Raw genomic sequence first — 19,620 nt, 5'->3', positions numbered from 1 at the left:
CTGCAATGACTGGGGCTAGACCAGGCTGATCTCGTAAGATAGGAGCTTCTTCCAGATATCACATGGGTTCAGGGGCCCAAGCATTTGGGCAAGCCTTTGCTGCTTTCCCAGACACATTAGCAGGGAGCTGGATAAGTTTGGAGCATCAATATCTGTGACATCCTCCTTGCAGTACAAGGATATAGAGCCCATCTGGGACAATTAACGTCCTATTTATGGGTGGGCCAAGTATAACAGCTTCCAACTCTCAAGGTTTGGACTAGATGGGTTCTGAGGAATTGTGATATAATGGATACTAATTCTTCACTCTTGGTTTAAGCTTTTGTTAGCAGATAATGGCTGTGACTACTTTGGGTCTCTGGATTGTCATCAGTGAAGGCATCTGGATTAACAGTAACGAGATCAACAGTCAGCAAAATGGTGTCCAGCTGAACTTAAATGGTTTTTCTTTTTTATCATTAGAATAGTGACCTCCTGCTGTACCCTGGCATCTGGACATAGACAGCAGACATTGGAAGCCATCCCCTTTGCCAAATGGAGTATGCCAAGTTTGGGTCCATCATCTATTAAGGAGGTCTTAGTAGCCATTCTCATGTTTTACTGTTCTATATCCATGGCCAAAGTCCTACTAGATAACAAGGTTTGGAGAATCACAGGCTCAAGGTATGTAGGTGACTATTTTTCCAATATAGCACAATTAATAGAAATCTAATTTAATTTTACTGGCACATAGCAAGGTTCCAAGCGAGGTTATTCCTTGCATCACAGCCCTTGAGAAGTAATGGATATCACAAATGATCCAGAGAATTTAGAAGGCATATGAGCTCCACGAGTGAAGAAGTCACTGAGAGCACTAAGGATAGTGCCTACAGAATTCAATTTGACTTTTCATTGGAAGGGGGGGCCATATAAGCTGGGCTGATTTGTAGCATCTGTGACAATTAATTTTTTAAATGAGGCATGCATTGCACCAAAACCCAGGAAGGACTAAAAGGTATTAGCATTGTATGTTCTTCACAAGTGTGTCAAATAGTCTCATAAAGGGAAGAAGTCATCAATGTGATATATTCTTGTGCTCCTGATAAAAGCTGGGTACAGTTAAATTCTTTGCAAAAATTATGTTTGATGGCCAAGTCAATGAAATGCTCATGTATACCCTAGAAAAAGAGTCTTTTCAAAGTGAAGGCAAACTAGACTGAGGAGCTGTTGGAAAAGCTTTCAGCAAAAACACATTTGCCACTTTTTTTTTTTTTTTTTTTTTGGACAGGCAGAGTGGAGAGTGAGAGAGACAGAGAGAAAGGTCTTTCTTTTGCTGTTGGTTCACCCCCCAATGGCCGCTGCGGGCAGTGCATCGCACTGATCTGAAGCCAGGAGCCAGGTGCTTCTCCTGGTTTCCCATGCGGGTGCAGGACCCAAGGACCTGGGCCATCCTCCACTGCACTCCCGGTCCACAGCAGGGAGCTGGCCTGGAAGAGGAGCAACTGGGACACCAGCACCCCGACTGGGACTAGAACCCAGGGTGCTGGTGCCGCAGGTGGGGGATTAGCCATGTGAGCCGTGGTGCCAGCCAACTTATAGTATGTTTCTTTCAAATGTATTTGCCAAGCCAGGAATTAATGAGGAATTGGAATATTATGTGAGCACTTCATGTGGTTAGACAAGTTTTATGTATCCTTGCTGTATCCTAAGAGGTTGATTTTCCAGCAAATTTCTTCCTAACGGAGGTGTGCACTGTTTTACAGGGAAAGTAGCTTCATCAGCCCATGATTCAACAGGGAAAGATCATGGAAAGTCTCCTTTGTTTTCCTTCTCAGCATATGCCATTGCAACCACTCCCACCATCTTTAGAGAATTTCTGGTCCTGAAGCTGTCCTCATATTGCTCAAGGACTGTGTGATTGGTTTCTATGTCTGTGAATGTTAGTGTGGGGGTAAAAGGAACTTTGGAGAGCAGGGCAGGTTCCTGTCTCTTGATGGCATAGGTGCAGTTGTAGATTGGAGGCATTATAATCTCTTTCAGGTACACCCTATAGACCTTGGCTGGTTCAGGAAGGGATACCAGTGGTAGATCCTTAGTTCCAAAGCCATGGAAGGAATAAATAATGTTGGATTTTCAAGGATTTTTTTTTTTTTTTTTTTTTTTGGTCAGAAGATGAGGGGCTAGCGCTGTGGCTCAGTGGGTTAGCGCCCTGGGCTGAAGTGCCAGCATCCCATATGGGTGCTGGTTCTAATTCTGGCTGCTCCTCTTCTGATCCAGCTCTCTGTTGTGGCCTGGGAAAGCAGTAGAAGATAGCCCAAGTCCTTGGACCCCTGCACCCATGTGGGAGACCCAGAAAAAGCTCCTGGCTCCTGGCTCCTGGCTTCAGATTGGCACAGCTCAGTTGTGGCCATCTGGGGAGTGAACCAGCATATGGAAGACCTCTCTCTCTGTCTCTACCCCTTTCTGTAACTCTGCCTGTCAAATAAATAAAAATAAATCTTTTTTTTTTTTTAAAGAAGAGGATGTGTCTGACAGAAGACCAGTGGGTCTCCAGCAATACAGAAAGGGGTTCTAAAATTTCTGTAGACAACTAGTCTCATACAAGATGGCCATGGCATGGAGATGCGTATTCAGACCACTGGAGCCAAATTGTATATGAGCTGAATGTAGGTTGCACCTCTGTCACTGTTTACTCATCTTTAAGATGAGTATAGCAACAATACTAGTGAAATGTCTTTACTGTGAGATGTGTGCATGCTGACTTACACTGTGTTGCAATTGCATTTATGGGATTTCTGGTGTATCTTCTTTAAATGAAGTTTCTCAATTCCTGCACTGTATAGCCTGCCCAGTGCTACTCATTCAAGGTTACAGAACTTATAGAATACATAGTTTCTGGGAACATGGAAGTTTGGGTACTGGGGGACAGTCCCATATCCTTTGGAAGTGAGAAGTTTTTATGGCATTTGAAGAAGGGAGCTCAATAAATAGGAATCTTTTCTAACAGAATACAACTTAATGCTCTCTGAGATAACACCTTCAGGCTCAGAGCAGAGACAAGAGTCATTAAAAAGTAAAGAACCTAGTTGCATGGTCCAAGCAGTTATGGATCATACTGACCAGAGTGAACAAGATATACTTGATATTACCTTACCTCATCCATTAGTTTTCAAAACTTGGTGGTAACAGAAGTTCTAGACCAGCATTCAAAAGAGAGTTGTGAGTGGATTAGAAAGACAGTGGTCTTAAGGGTGCAGCCTGGGGTGGAGGGATGACCTCTCCAATCTGAAAGTCACTATTTGCATTGCTTCCTACCACATGCCCATTACATCATTCCACTATCAGCATCTCTAGAAATGGAGGTCTGTAAAATCTAGTCTGTTATATACTTGGTACCTGGGCTATGCTTCTGCCCCCTGTATTCTTTTTCTCTTTAACTTTTATTTAATAAATATAAATTTCCAAAGTACAGCTTTTGGATTACAATGGCTTTTTCCCTCCCACCTGCAACCCTCCCACCTCCGGCTCCCTCTCCCATTCCATTCACATCAAGATTCATTTTCAATTATCTTTATATACAGAAGATCAGTTTAGCATATATTAAGTAAAGATTTCAACAGTTTGCACCCACACAGAAACACAAAGTGTAAAGTACTGTTTGAGTACTAGTTATAGCATTAATTCACATTGAACAACATATTAAGTACAGAAATCCTACATGGGGAGTAAGTGCACAGTGACTCCTGTTGTTGATTTAACTATTGACAGTCTTGTTTATGGTGTCAGTAATCACCCTAGGCTGTTGTCATGTGTTGCTAAGGCTGTGGAAGCCTTTTGAGTTTACTGACTCTGATCTTATTTAGACAAGGTCATAGTCAAAGTAGAAGTTCTCTCCTGCCTTCAGAGAAAGGTAGCTCCTTCTTTGAAGGCCTGTTCTATCCATTGAGATATCACTCGCAGGGATCTTTCATTTAGGTTTTTATTTTTTTAATTTTTTTATTTTTTTATCCAGTGTGTCTTAGCTTTCCATGCCTAAAATACTCTCATGGATTCTTCAGTCAGATCCAAATGCCTTAAGGGCTGATTATGAGGCCAGAGTGCTGTTTAGGGCATCTGCCATTCTATGAGTCTGCTGTGTATCCAGCTTCCCATGTTGGATCATTCTCTCCTTTTTAATTCTATCAGTTAATATTAGCAGATACTAGTCTTGCTTATGTGATCCCTTTGACTCTTAATCCTATCACTATGATGAATTCTGAACTGAAGCTGATTAGTTTGACTAGTGAGATGGCATTGGTACATGCCACCTTGATGGGATTGAATTGGAATCCCCTGGCACATTTCTAACTCTACCATTTGGGGCAAGTCCAATTGAGCATGTTCCAAATTGTACATTTCCTCCCTCTCTTATTCCCACTCATATTTAACAAGGACCACTTTTCAGTTAAAGTTCAACACTTAAGAATAACTGTGTGTTAATTACAGAATTCAACCAAAGTATTAAGTAGAACAACCAAAAAAAAAAAAAAAAACTAAAAGGGATAAAGTACTAAGTTGTACATCAATAGTCAGGAAAACGGGTGATCAAGTCACTGTTTCTCAAAGTGTCCATTTCACTTCAACAGACTTCCTTTTAGGTGCTTGGTTAGTTGTCACCGATCAGGGAGAACCTATGGTATTTGTCCCTTTGGGACTGGCTTATTTCACTCAGCATGATGTGTTCCAGATTCCTCCATTTTGTTGCAAATGACCAGATTTCATTGGTATTGACTGCTGTATAGTATTCTATAGAGTACATGTCCCATAATTTCTTTATCCAGTCTACTGTTGATGGGCATTTGCGTTGGTTCCAGGTCTTAGCTATTGTGAATTGAGCTGCAATAAACATTATGGTGTGGACATCTTTATTATTTGCCAATTTAATTTCCTTTGGGTAAATTCCAAGGAGTGGGATGGCTGGGTTGTATGGTAGGGTTATATTCAGGTTTCTGAGGAATCTCCAGACTGACTTCCATAGTGGCTTTACCCATTTGCATTCCCACCAACAGTGGGTTAGTGTCCCTTTTTCCCCACATCCTTGCCAGCATCTGTTGTTGGTAGATTTCTGAATGTGAGCCATTCTAACCAAGGTGAGGTGAAACCTCATTGTGGTTTTGATTTGCATTTCCCTGATTGCTAGTGATCTTGAACATTTTTTCATGTGCCTGTTGGCCATTTGGATTTCCTCTTTGGAAAAATGTCTATTGAGGTCCTTGGCCCATCTCTTAAGTGGGATATTTGTTTTGATGTTGTGGAGTTTCTTGATTTCTTTGTAGATTCTGGTTATTAACCCATTATGTGTTGCATAGTTTGCAAATATTTTTTCCCATTCTGTCGGTTGCCTCTTCACTTTCCTGACTGTTTCTTTTGCAGTACAGAAACTTCTTAATTTGATGCAATCCCAATTGTTAATTTTGGCTTTGACTGTCTGTGCCTCCGGGGTATGTTCCAAGAAGTCCTTGCCTGTGCTTATATCTTGCAGGGTTTCTCCAATGATCTCTAATAATTTGATGGTGTCAGGTCGTAGATTTAAGTCTTTAATCCATGTTGACTGGATTTTTGTGTAAGGTGTAAAGTAGGGGCCTTCCTGCATGCTTTTACATTTGGAAATCCAATTTTCCCAGCACCATTTATTCAATAGACTGTCCTTGCTCCAGGAATTGGTTTTGGATCCTTGATCAAATATAAGTTGGCTGTAGATGTTTGGGTTGATTTCTGGTGTTTCAATTCTGTTCCATTGGTCTATCCATCTGTTTCTGTACCAGTACCATGCTGTTTTGATTACAACTGCCCTGTAGTATGTCCTGAAATCTGGTATTGTGATGCCTCCAGCTCTGTTTTTGTTGCACAAAATTGCTTTAGCTATTCAAGGTCTCCTGTGTCTCCATATGAATTTCAGCATCATTTTTTTCTAGATCTGAGAAGAATGTCTTTGGTATCCTGACTGGAATTGCATTGAATCTATAAATTGCTTTTGGGAGAATGGAAATTTTGATGATGTTGATTCTTCCAATCCATGAGCCCGGAAGATTTTTCCATTTTTTGGTATCCTCTTCTATTTATTTAAGATTTTGTAAATCTCATTGTAGAGATCTTTAAAGTCCTTGGTTAAGTTTATCCCAAGGTATTTGATTGTTTTTGTAGCTGTTGTGAATGGGATTGATCTTAGCAGTTCTTTCTCAGCCATGGCATTGTCTGCGTATACAAAGGCTGTTGATTTTTGTGCATTGATTTTAGATCCTGCCACTTTGCCAAACTCTTCTATGAGTTCCAATAGTCTGTTAGTGGAGTTCTTTGGATCCCGTAGATAAAGAATCGTATCATCTGCAAAGAGGGATAGTTTGAGTTCTTCCTTCCCAATTTGTATCCCTTTAATTTTTTTTCTTGCCTGATGGCTCTGGCTAAACTTCCAGAACTATGTTGACTAGCAGTGGTGAAAGTGAGCATCCCTGTCTGGTACAAGATCTCAGTGGAAATGCTTCCAACTTTTCCCCATTCAATAGGATGCTGCCCCTGGGTTTTTCATAAATTGCTTTGATTGTATTGAGGAATGTTCCTTCTATACCCAATTTGCTTAGAGTTTTCATCATGAAAGGGTGTTGTATTTTATCAAATGCTTTCTCTGCATCTATTGAGATAATCATATGGTTTTTCTTCTGCAGTTTGTTAATGTGGTGTATCACATTGATTGTTTTGTGCACATTAAACCATCCCTGCATACCAGGGATAAATCCCACTTGGTCTGGGTGGATGTTCTTTCTGATGTGTTGTTGCATTCTATTAGCCAGAATTTTGTTGAGGTTTTTTGTATCTATGTTCATCAGGGATATTGGTCTGTAATTTTCTTTCAGTGCTGCATCTTTTTCCGGCTTAGGAATTAAGGTGATGCTGGCTTCATAGAAAGAATTTGGGAGGATTCCATCTTTTTCGATTGTTCTGAATAGTTTGAGAAGAATTATAGTTAGTTCTTTAAATGTCTGGTAGAATTCAGCAGTGAATCCATTCAGTCCTGGGCTTTTCTTTCTTGGGAGGGCCTTTATTTCTATTTCAGTTATGGGTCTGTGTAGGTTTTCTATGTCTTCATGGTTCAATTTAGGTAGATTGCATGTGTCCAGGAATCTATCCATTTCTGACAGTTTTCCCTGTTTGCTGGCATACAAGTCCTTGTAGTAATTTCTGATGACTCTTTTTATTTCTTTGGTGTCTGTTGTTATGTTTCCTTTTTCATCTCTGATTTTATTGATTTGGGTCTTTTCTTTTTTTAGTTAGTTGGGCCAATGGGGTGTCAATTTTGTTTATTTTTTTAAAAAAAACAGCTGGTTAGCTGATCTCTTGTAATTTTTTTTTATTCAATCCTGTTGATTTCTTCTCTGATTTTAAATATTTTTCTTCTCCTACTAGATTTGGGTCTTATTTGGTGTAGTTTTTCTATTCCTTGAGATGAATTGAAAGCTCATTTATTTGGTGTTTTTCCAATTTCTTGGTGTAGGCACCTATTGCTATAAACTTGCCTCTCAATACTGCTTTTGCCGTATCCCATAAGTTTTGATATGTTGTGTTGTTATCCTCATTTACTTCCAGAAAGTTTCTGATTTCTCTTTTGATTTCTTGAATGACCCAGTGTTCATTCAGGAGCATGTTGTTCAGTCTCCATGTTTTTGCATACTCTCTAGGGATTCCTGAGTTGCTAATTTCCAACTTCATTCCTCTATAGTCTGAGAAGCTGCAGCGTATGATTCTAATTCTTTTAAATTTGCAGAGACTTGCTTTATGGCCTAGTATGTGGTCAGTCCTAGAGTAGGTTCCATGCACTGCTGAGAAGAATGTAAAATCTTTAGCTGTAGGATTGAAAGTTCTGTATATATCTGTTAGATCCATTTGGGCTATAGTGTCAATTGAATCTGCTGTTTCCTTGTTGATCTTCTGTTGGGTTGGTCTATTTCTGAGAGTGGAATATTGAAGTCCCCCAGTACTAATGTATTGGAGTCTATGTCTCCCTTAACATATCTTCTAAATAAACTAGTGCCCTGTAATTAGGTGCATATACATTTATAATAGTTATGTCTTCCTGTTGAATTGTTCCCTTAATCATTATATAGTGCCCCTCTTTGTCTCTCTTAATAGTTTTTGTGTTAAAGTTTATTTTGTCTGATATTAACATGGCTACACTTGCTATTTTTTTGGTTTCTGTTGGCATGGAATATCTTCTTCCAACCTTTCACTTTCAGTCGGCATGCATCTTTGTTGGAAAGATGTGTTTCTTGTAGGCAGCAAATAGATGGGTCTTTTTCCTTAATCCATTCGGCCAGTCTGTGTCTTTTAACTGGACAGTTGAGTCCATTAACATTCAATGTGACTATTGATAAGTAGTAACTTTGCCCTGCCATTTTCCCAAAGATATTTCTAATATATGCTTTGAACTTCCTGTGATCTTTTACTGGGAGATTTTCTTCCTTTACCTTTTTTCATATTTATGGCTGTGTTTCTGTGTGTAACACATCTTGAAGCATCTTTTGCAGGGCTGGATGAGTGGTGACAAATTCTTCCAATGTCTGTTTGCTATGAAAGGTCTTTATTTCACCTTCATTCACAAATGAGAGCTTTGCAGGAGATAATATTCTGGGCTGGCATTTTTTCTCTCTTAGTACCTGGGCTATATCTCGCCATTCCCTCCTATCCTGTAGGGTTTCTGATGAGAAGGCTGCTGTGAGTCTAATTGGAGATCCTCTGAGAGTAATCTGACATTTCTCTCTTGCACACTTTAGAATCTTCTGTTTATGTTTCACTGTAGTGAGTTTGATTACAACGTATCAAGTCAAGAATCTCTTTTGGTCATGTTTATTAGGGGTTCTATGAGCTTCCTGTACTAGGATGTTTCTGTCCTTCTCCAAACCCAGGAAGTTTTCTGCTAGTATCTCACTAAAAAGGCCTTTCTCTCTCTCCATGCCTTCAGGAACTCCTAGAACCTGAATGGTGTGTTTTTTAATAGTATCCTGAGGATTCCCCACAATATTTTTTAGATTTCTAATTTCCTCTTCTTTTCTTTGGTTTCACTGTATGCTTTCCTGTTCTCTGTCTTCTAAGTCCGATATTCTCTCTTCTGCTTCACAGATTCTGTTTTTAAGGCTCTCTAATGCATTTGTCATTTGATCTATTGAATTCTTCATTTCATTTTGATTTCTCTTCACTATCTCAATTTCATGTTCTACTAATTGCTTCATTTCATTTTGATTTTTCCTTAAGATTTCATTTTCATCAGAGAGATTTTCTACCCTGTCCAGTAAGGATTTCTGTAGTTCAAGAATTTGTTTTTGAGAACTTCTTAATGTTCTTATCATATATTTTTGGAAATCCGTCTATTGCATTTCTTCTATCTCATCACCTTTACAATCTTGGCTTGGGGTGTCTTGTTCATTTTGGGGCATCATAATGTCTTCCTTGTTCTTGTACCCTCAGTTTCTGCATTTGTTGCTTGGCATTATGGAGATATTCTTTGGTGTCGTTCCCCCTCTTCGCAGAGGAACGACACTAAACCCTGCCTAGGCTTCATATCCGAGTCACGGCACCATTATGTCGCTCCCCCTCTTTGTGGAGGAACGACACAGGACCCTGCGCTGTTCTTTCGTCTGCTCGGCCCTCCCCGGGTTTGCTGCTGGTTCTTCCCGGGTTGGCTACCGTCCCTTCCACCTCCGTGGAAGGGCGGCTCCCCCTGCCACTTTCCCCACTTCCGCGGGGGAGCGGCACACCGCCAGCCGGCTCTCTCGGGGGCTGCACAGGTGTTCCTTCAGATAGATGTTCCTGGTGCATGTTGTCTCTCTCCTCCTTTATAGTCCTCTTCCACCAATCCCAACTCTGCTACCCACACGCCGAGTATGCTGCTCTCCTCCAATCAGGAGCAGCTCCTGCAGCTTGTCAAGTTGGTGAGAGGCAGCTGGGTAGAAGCTGTTTGCTCCTCTCCCAGTGCCATATTGTGGGAGAGCAGATGTATAGAATAAGTCTTAATTCCAGTAACAGTATAGTCCGAGTTGCTCCCCACACTTTGGTTGCTTCTTTTTTTTTTTTTTTTTTTTGCTGTTGTGGTTTTTCTTGTTATACTATGACTCTATTAAGTGGACTGTCTGCTTTTGATGGATCCTTAGAGGCTTGTGATGGGTGTGGCCAGAGAGCTCTGTTTGATTCTTCAGGGTTAAGGGTGACATACCCAGGTTAGACATATTAAATTTTTTCTCTTTCTCTCTCTCTCTCTCTCTTTTTTTTTTTAAACTTTTATTTAATGCATATAATTTTCCAAAGTACGACTTATGGATTACAATGGCTTCCCCCCCATACCGTCCCTCCCACCCACAACCCTCCCCTTTCCCACTCCCTCTCCCCTTCCATTCACATCAAGATTCATTTTCGATTATCTTAATATACAGAAGATCAGCTTAGTATACATTAAGTATGGATTTCAACAGTTTGCTCCCACACAGAAACATAAAGTGAAAAATAATAGATGATTTTTTTTAAATGATGATGAAATCAGAGCAGACCTATTGTCATGTTTAATCCCAGTGAGAGTCAAGTTGGGAATTGATAATTTCTTTTTTTTTTTTTTTTTTTTTTTACAGAGGATCAGTTTAGTATGCATTAAGTAAGCATTTCAACAGTTTGCACCCCCATAGAAACACAAAGTGAAATATATTGTTTGAGTACTCGTTATAGCATTAAATCTCAATGTACAGCACATTAAGGATAGAGATCCTACATGAGGAGTAAGTGCACAGTGACTCCTGTTGTTGACTTTACCAATTGACACTCCTGTCTATGCCATCAGTAATCTCCCTATGCTCCAGTCATGAGTTTCCAAGGCTATGGAAGCCCTCTGAGTTCTCCGACTCTTATCTTGTTTAGACAAGGTTATTAAGAAGGGAAGTAATTCCACACAGCTGAGTGGAATTGAAGGCAGTCAATGTCTGAGCTCTGGCCCCTGTGGGTATAATATTCATCTGCTCTGTCCCAAGGACCACACAAAGGATCTGTTCAGTCCTCAGTGTAAGCTCAGATTCCCCTGCAGTCTTCCACCGGGTTGCCAAGGTTACCAAGTTTTCGGCGTCTCCCAAGAGTACTCACATCTCAGAAACTCCATGAGTTCTCTCACACACCCTCAGTTTTGTTTTTTTTTTCACAGTCACAGTTCATAAGCTCCCACACATTCACTAGGTCCTAACCTCCTTTTATTTCTCCCCACCAGAGTCAGCACAGCTTTTATGTATGTCCAAAATGGTGCCTGCTCTTTGTCTTGCTCACCTTTGTAAGGTGAGTGGAGACAGAGAATCATGTCCATACTGGTCCCTTTTATTTTATTCTATTTTATTTTATTTATTTTATTTCTCTCTTTTAGTTAGCCTGGTAGACTTTCCCCCACAGGGTTTCAAGCCTCATTCCCTCTAGGCTCTTCCTGTGACTTCCCTGCAAATGTCTTGGGCTACTGAGGTTTTGCCTCACCTCCCTTTCCAGTGCTGGTGTGTAGACTCGGCAGCTGGGGTCCCGAGCCATGGGCACCCATGCCCTCCACGTAGGTCCACCATGTCCCACTAGTTCTGGAAGAGTTTCTTCTGCAGTTTTTTCCCCTAACTTCCCTGAAACTATAGTATCTCCACTTTTATTAAACTATTTTTTCCTGGACTATCAGTGTCCCTATTCCACCATCTTGGAGGACTCCTGCCCCCTGTATTCTAATAGTCCTTCCTGGTAGTTCAAGGAAGTTTTGCCAGGATCTCTGTAAAAAAGATGAAACAAATTGTATTTCAGGAGAAAAGTGCTTTGTGTAGTTTCACATGATTTGTAAATACCCAGCACCTTAACTTCTGTCTAATGTTCTCTATCTTGCCACACTTAATTAAAAAACATTTATTTTTCAGATCCATTTCAGAAATTGTCACCAGTTCAAATAGTACTGCTTTAGAAAACTTTCATGAGCATGTCTTCCCTTTTGCTACTAATGCTGTGTTTTGAGTGTATGACTTCAAAAAACATATCATGAGGCTGGTGCTGTGGCACAGTGGGTTAATGCCCTGGCCTGAAGTGCCCACATCTCATATTGGCATGGGTTCAAGACTCGGCTGCTCCACTTCTGATCCAGCTCTCTGCTATGGCCTGGGAAAGCAGTAGAAGATGGCTCAAGTCCTTGGGTCCCTGCACCCCTGTGGGAGATCTGGAAGAAGCTCCTGGGTCCTGGCTTTGGTTGGTGCTGCTCCGGCCATTGCAGCCATTTGCAGAGTGAGCCATCAGATGGAAGATATCTCCTTCTCTCTCTCTCTCTCTCTCTGCATAAATTTGACTTTCACATAAATAAATACATCTTTAAAAAAAACAAAAAGCATATCATAAAAATTTTCCCATTTCAGTAATTTCTTCTTGAACAATATGCAGTATACATGCAGCTACAGAAAATTACTGTGAACCTTTATCCTGCCTTCTGAGATAGTAAAATTATATTAAATTAGATTTCATATGATAATAAGCTTCTTAAAATATAAACCAAAAGAACACAATGAGCATATATAAGCCGAAATGTGAAGAACAACCTTATGGTCTCCAGATAATTTATTTTTATGAATCCCAGGACTCTTTTTTTTTTTTTTTTTTTTAGTATCAGCAGCTTTTCTAAGGTCTAATTGATAGGCAAAGATTTTGTTTATAGGAGCTTTTTTCTAAGTTTTTTAAAAAAATTATTTGAAAATATTGTATATAGAGGAGAGACCCAGAGAGATCTTCCTTCTGCTTGTTCACATCACAGATGGCTGCCTTGAGCAGGGCCAGGAAAGAATGAGGCCAGGAACCAAGATCTTCATCTGGGTCTCCCACATTGGTAGCATTTGCCCAAGTATTTGGATCATCTTCCATTGCTTTTCTCAGGCCATCAGCAGGAAGCTGGGTCAAAAGCAGAACAGCCAGAACATGAACCAGTGCTCATATGGGATGCTTGTATTGCAGACGGCAGGTTTACTTATTTACAATGCTGGCCCTGCTTTATAGGAACTGCTAAATGAAATTTTGAAGTTGTATGCATTGTAGTTTGCATGTAATTCAACTTTCTTCCATACTTACTGATATATATCAGCATTTGATGTAGGACAAATCAGAAAACACAATGGCTTAACAAATAGCCATTTGATTTGCAGTTCTGACTCTGTGTTATGGGCTGTACTCAGCTGGGCAGTTCCTATGATCAGCCCAGGAGCAGAAATGAGAGTTTAGCCATTTGGGGAACTGATTGAAGCTTCACTTAAGTGTCTGGGGTTTGTGGTGAATCTTGGCTACATATTATCTCTTTTTTTCTTTTTTTGACAGGCAGAGTTAGTGAGAGAGAGAGACAGAGACAAATGTTTTCCTTCCATTGGTTCACCCCCCAAATGGCCACTATGGCCAGCATGTTGTGCTGATCCAAAGCTAGAAGACAGGCACTTCCTTCTGATCTCCCATGTGGGTGCAGGGCCCCAGAACTTGGGCAGTCCTCCACTGCCTTCCCAGGCCACAGCCGAGAGATAGACTGGAATAGGAGCAACTGGGTCAGAACCAGCACCCAAACTGGGACTAGCACCTGGAGTACCAGTGCTGTGGGCAGAGGATTAGCCTAGTGAGCCACAGCGCCAGCCTACATACTATCTCTTCAACAGGCAGGCCCCAGGGTTTTTCAGAAGATAACTGTCAGAAAAAGAAATCTGAGAAGGCAAATACTTTACAAATTGTCTATTTCTGGGGCTGGTTCTGTGACACCACCTGTTGTGCCAGCATCCCATATGGGTGTCAGTTTGTGACTCGGCTGCTCCACTTCTGATCCAGCTCTTTGATACAGCCTGGGAAAACAGTAGAAGATGTCCCAAGTCCTTTGGCCCCTGCTCCCTTGTGGGAGACCTGAAAGAAGCTCCTGGTTCATACCTTTGGATCTACACAGCTCCAGCCATTGCAGCCATCTGGAGAGTGAACCTGCAGTTCAAAGACCTCTCTTTCTCCTCCTTCTCTCCCTCCCTCCCTCCCTCCCTCCATCCCCCTCTCTCTCTTCTCTGCCTCTCCTTCTCTCTGTGTGTAACTCTTTCATACAAATAAATATTTTAACAAATTGTCTATTTCTATCACATTTACTGGTATCTCATTGGGTAAATCAAGTGAAATGGTGAAATTCAAGGTCTTTTTTTAAAAAATATTTATTTATTTATTTGAAAGAGTTACACACAGAGAGAGGGAGAGGCAGAGAGAGAGAGAGAGAGCTCTTCCATCTGCTGGTTCACTCCCCAGTTGGCTGCAATGGCCAGAGCTGTGCCAATCCAAAGCCAGGATCCAGGAGCTTCTTCTGGGTTTCCCACATGGGTACAGGGGCCCGAGGACTTAGGCCATCTTCTACTGCTTTCCCAGGCCATAGCAGACAGCTGGATCAGAGTGGAGCAGCTGGGAATCAAACCAGTGCCTATATCGGATGCCAGTCTGCAGGTGGCAGTTTTACCCACTAGGCCACAGTGCCAGCCCCAATCCAGGGTTTTGTGAAGGGATGAATACAGGGAAAGGTGCTACTTGGAATCATTACTGGTAAAGTGCACTGCATTAAATATACATTATGTGCATTTGTTAACTTTCTTTAGTATAAACTTTAATAACAACATAATGTTTACCTCTGATAACCTCATTCATTTGAACACTCAACATTTCTTTTTACTTTTACATTATTATTTTACAAAATTTGTAGATAATGCTTTTGTTAAACCAATGATAACTTCTGTTTAATCTCTGCCACTTAATATAGGTGGGTGCATTTTCCTATGTATTTCTATTTTTACAGGTTTATTCCTCCACAGTGAAGCTGATGTTTTCTTGGTTAATGTATTTATTATTCTTTATTCATTCTATTGTATCCTTTTTTTCGCACTGTTCAGTGCAGAAGGAAACCAGAGGGTTTTTTTTTTTTTTTAAGATTTCATTTATTTATTGAAAGAGTTGCAGAGAGAGAAAGTCTTCTATCTGCTGGCTCACCCTCCAAATTACTGCAAAGGCTGGAGCTCAGCCGATCCAAAGCCAAGACCCAAGAGCTTCTGGGTCTCCCATGCAGGTGCAGTGGCCCAAGGACTTGGACCATGTTTCACTGCTTTCTCAGGACATAGCAGAAAGCTAGATTGTAAGTTGAGCAGGCAGGACTCGAACCAGAACCCATATGGAATGTTGGCACTGCAGGCAGCAGCTTTACCCATTATGCCACAGCGTTGGCCTCCAGAGTTTTCTTTGAACTCCTGCCATTCACCTTCTCTCCCAGGTATGATTCTGGGTCCTCCACATCTTTCTAAGAGGAAAGAAAATTAATATATCACCTGTAAGTGTTTTTTTTTTTTAATTATTCCCCAGCTTGTCAGTACTCATTTTAGGTGTTTAATGCTAGTTTATTTATTTATTTTTTTAGATTTTTTTAATTTATTTGAAAGAGTTTCAGAGAGGCAGAGGGAGAGAGAGAGAGTCTTCCATCTGCTGGTTCACTCCCCAGTTGGCCACAATGGCCGGAGTTACACTAATCTAAAGCTAGAAGTGAAGAGCTTCTTCTGGGTCTCCCACATGGGTTCAGGGGCCCAAGGACTTAGGCCATCTTCTACTGAATTCCCAGGCCATAGCAGAGAGCTGGATTGGAAGTGAAGCCACTGGGACTTGAACTGGCACCAATATGGCATGCCAGCACTGAAGGCAGTGGCTTTACCTGCTATGCCACAGTGCCGGTCCCAGTATACTAGTTAATTAAAATGGAAAATATGGGGTCAGCTCTGTGGCTCAGTGGGTTAATGCCCTGGTCTAAAGCATTGACATTCCATATGGGCACCAGTTTGAGACCCAGCTGCTCCACTTCTGCTCCAGCTCTCTACTATGGCCTGGGAAAGCAGTGGAAGATGGCAGGTCCCTGGGCCCCTGAACCCATGTGGGAGACCCAGAAGAAGCTCCTGGTTCCTGGCTTCAGATTGGTGCAGTTCCAGCCATTGCAGCCATTTGGGGACTGAACCAGCAGATGGAAGACCTCTCTCTCTCTGCCTCTCCTCTCTCTGTGTAACTCTGACTTTCAAATAAATAAATAAATATGGCCAGCATAAATAAATATTTATTTATTTATTTGAAAGGTGGACTTGCAGAGATTGGGAGAGACAGGGAGACAAAAGGAGATATCTTCTATCTACTGTTTCATTCCCCAAATGCCCACAATGGCTGGGACTGGGCCAGGCCAAAGCCAGGAGCCTGGGACTCCATGGGTCTCCCACACTGGTGGAAGGATCCAAATACTCAAGCCATTTTCACTGCTCTTTCAATCAGATTAGCAGGGAACTAGATTGGAAGTGGAGCAGCAAGGACTCAAGTCCTCTGTTTACATGGGATGCCAGCATTGATGGTGGAGGCTTAGCCTGCTGGATCACAATTCTGGTGACTATTGCAGGTTCTGAAATAAATCTCTAAGCATTTTTCTCAGTGAGTCACAAATGCAGATTGTACTGCAGACATTCCCAGGTTCTCTTTTTGGGCAAATAATTCTATTGCTTTCACTTTAATTATGTATAATGTTATTTCAAATGTTTATCATTTGAATGTTTTGGGCAAGTATTTCCATTGCTTTCACTTTAATTAGATATAATGTTATTTCTTTATTTCTTTCTTTATTTATTTTTTTACAGGCAGAGTGGACAGTGAGAGAGACAGAGAGAAAGGTTTTCCTTTTTTTTTTTTTTTTTTTTTTTTTGCCATTCCGGTGCCCCAACCGGGACTAGAACCCGGTGTGCCGCACCACTAGGTGGAGGATTAGCCTATTGAGCTGCGGCGCCGGCCGGTATAATGTTATTTCAATTGTTTATCAGTAGAATAATCATAGACAAGGGCAAAAGCTAATTTGTATTCTTTGTCTTACCTGTATTTTCTTACTTAAAAATATTTATTAGCTTGATAGAGAAAAAAGTTGATGGACTGAGAGAGAGCTTTGACACATTAATTCACTTCCTAGATAACCATACCAAATAGGTGGGGTAGGACTGAAGCCAGGATTGAGGAATGGAATCTAGGCCTCCTTCATTGGTGACATCACCATTGCTTCCCCAGGTTTGCATTATCTGGGAGCTAGAAACTAGAGCTGGCATTGGAAATCATAGACACTCTGAGGTGGCATCATAAACAACACTAAGCTAAATGTCTGCCCTGTCTTTTAATATATTTTTTCTCTGACATATTGGAAATGATATGCATGGTGTTTTCCTGGAAATTGTTTTCTGTTCATTCCCATCGTAATTTCACTGATGGTTTCTTGCCTTTTTTTCTCGATGCTTCTACATACTTCTCCTTAACATTGCCCATTCAAGAGTCAGTATTGCCCCTCTTCTAGCCTGCTGTGCAATTCCCCTTGACAGATGTGGCCTTTGTGATTTGAACCTCCTGTTTCCCTCTAGCTTGGGCATTTCTCACAGCCAGTAGATAATGGGTTTGACTCTGTTGAATGCTCTGTGTGGCTTTCTAAACACTCAACAAGTCTAATGTGACACCATATCCTTCCTTTTTTCCTTCATAACCATACACAACGGTCAGTGTTTATTTTGTGATGGAGTTAATATGTTGACTGGAAGTGTAATATTATAGGTGATGACAGCATTTGAAGACCTGGCTGTGTACTTTACGTGGGAGGAATGGCAGAAAATGAACAATGCTCAGAAAATTCTGTACAGAGATGTGATGCTGGAGACCTACAGCAGCCTGTTCTCCTTGGGTGAGTGACACCCTTCACATGCCCAGTGATAACATTTTCTTGCTATTTGATAAATAAGGGAACAGTTTATAATGTTTAATATTGGGCAGAATTAGAATTTGAGTCCATGAATAATCTGAACATCTACCATCTAACAAAAGATTCAAATTGGAACATTTGTTGCATAGCTCCTGAACCAAGCTGTAGTCCTTCAAATAACCCAAGATAGTGATTTCACAAAGTCTTACTTTGTTTCCATTAATAGGGCACTGCATTACCAAACCTGACTTAATCTTCAAGTTGGAGCAAGGAGCAGAGCCATGGATGGTGGACGAATGCTTGAATGAGAGCCTTCCAGGTCAGTCTGCACATAAGATACAGGGAGGCCAAGGCAGAAAGTGTTCAGATGTTGACTGGTGTTCTTTCCATGAATTTTTCTCAAGCCTTACTCCTGATGACAGCTGGTTTTGTGCATCAGACACAGGCATTTAGAGATACCAATATCTTTCTAACTTTTGTTCTTAGTGAAGATGTTCTTTGATTAAAAAAAAAAATCCAGTCATTTTCTGATGTTACTAAGGCTTTTATTTAGGTTTGATACATTCCCCAAATTCTACCTTGTCCTTCTCTATACTTTCATACCTTTTCCTTCATGCACTTATTAGTTCCTTCTATGCTTGTTAATTAGGCAACATACAGAAACTTATTTTTTTAAGATTAATTTTTCTGGTTTTTTTTTTTTTTTTTTTTGACAGGCAGAGTGGACAGTGAGAGAGAGAGACAGAAAGGTCTTCCTTTTGCTATTGGTTCACCCTCCAATGGCCACCATGGCTGGTGTGCTGTGGCTGGCACACTGCGCTGATCCAAAGCCAGGAGCCAGGTGCTTCTCCTGGTCTGCCATGCAGGTGTAGGGCCCAAGGACCTGGGCCATCCTCCACTGCACTCCTGGGCCACAGCAGAGAGCTGGCCTGGAAGAGGGGGCAACCTGGACAAAATCCGGCACCATGACCAGGACTAGAACCTGGTGTGCTGGTGCCACAGACAGAGGATTAGCCTATTGAGCTGCCACGCTGGCCTGTTTCTGTTTTTTTTTTTTTTTTTTTTAAGATTTATTTATTTGAAAGTCAGAGAGCGAGAAGGAGGAGAGGCAGAGAGAGAAAGAGAGAGAGGTCTTCCCATCTTCCATCCACTGGTTCACTTCCCAATTGGCTGTCATGGCTGGAGCTGTACTGATCTGAAGCTAGGAGCCAGGAGCTTCTTCCAGGTCTCCCACATGGATACAGGGGTCCAAGGACTTGGGCCATCTTCTGCTTTCTCAGGCCATAGCAGAGTGCTGGATCAGAAGTGGAGCAGCTAGGACTTAAACTGGTGCCCATAAGTGGTGTTGGCACTGCAGGTGGTAGCTTTACCTGCTATACCACAATGCCAGCCCCTGGAAACTTATTTCTAACTCATTGCTCAGATTGAGTTCCCACTCATGATTTTGCCCAGGCATAGAACTTGCTCAGGACTGAATCAATAAATGTGAGCTCTCTCTTAGTCTTTTTCTTTTTTTTCCTCTGTGCCTCTCAAATAAATAAGAAAATTATAGTCTGTTGGAAACATTTGAGAAGTGAGCCTACAGTTGGCAAACCTCTGTTTCAGTCTGTCTTTATCTCTCATTCTGTCTCTCTGACTCTCAAGTAAGTAAGTAAATGCTAAAAGATGATCATGTTTCTGGTGCTGTGGCGTAGTGAATTAACACCCTAGCCTGAAGCACCAGCATCCCATATGGGCACCAGTTGTTCCACTTCTGATCCAGCTCTCAGCTATGGCCTGGGAAAGCAGTAGAAGATGTTCCAAGTCCTTGGACCCCTGCACCCAAGGGAGAC

The 19,620-nt window shown here is 41.3% G+C and overlaps 1 protein-coding gene across 2 annotated transcripts in view; it reads left to right on the top strand.

Annotated features, from left to right (window-relative positions):
- LOC103346823 (uncharacterized) overlaps nt 1–19,620 on the top strand; it is a 61,881-nt gene that overhangs the window by 30,879 nt on the left and 11,382 nt on the right. For both annotated transcript variants that reach the window (XM_070054806.2, XM_070054805.2), the window contains exons 2-3: nt 17,644–17,770; nt 18,015–18,107. In XM_070054806.2, the coding sequence (XP_069910907.1) occupies nt 17,647–17,770; nt 18,015–18,107 (217 nt within the window). In that variant the 5' untranslated portion in view covers nt 17,644–17,646. The remainder of the gene's footprint in view (nt 1–17,643; nt 17,771–18,014; nt 18,108–19,620) is intronic.

This window comes from Oryctolagus cuniculus, chromosome 12 (genome assembly GCF_051225735.1).
Source record: "Oryctolagus cuniculus isolate XC-2025 breed Fujian yellow rabbit chromosome 12, ASM5122573v1, whole genome shotgun sequence".
NCBI classification, from domain to species: Eukaryota; Metazoa; Chordata; class Mammalia; order Lagomorpha; family Leporidae; genus Oryctolagus; species Oryctolagus cuniculus.
This window is presented reverse-complemented; position numbering and strand designations above follow the sequence as displayed.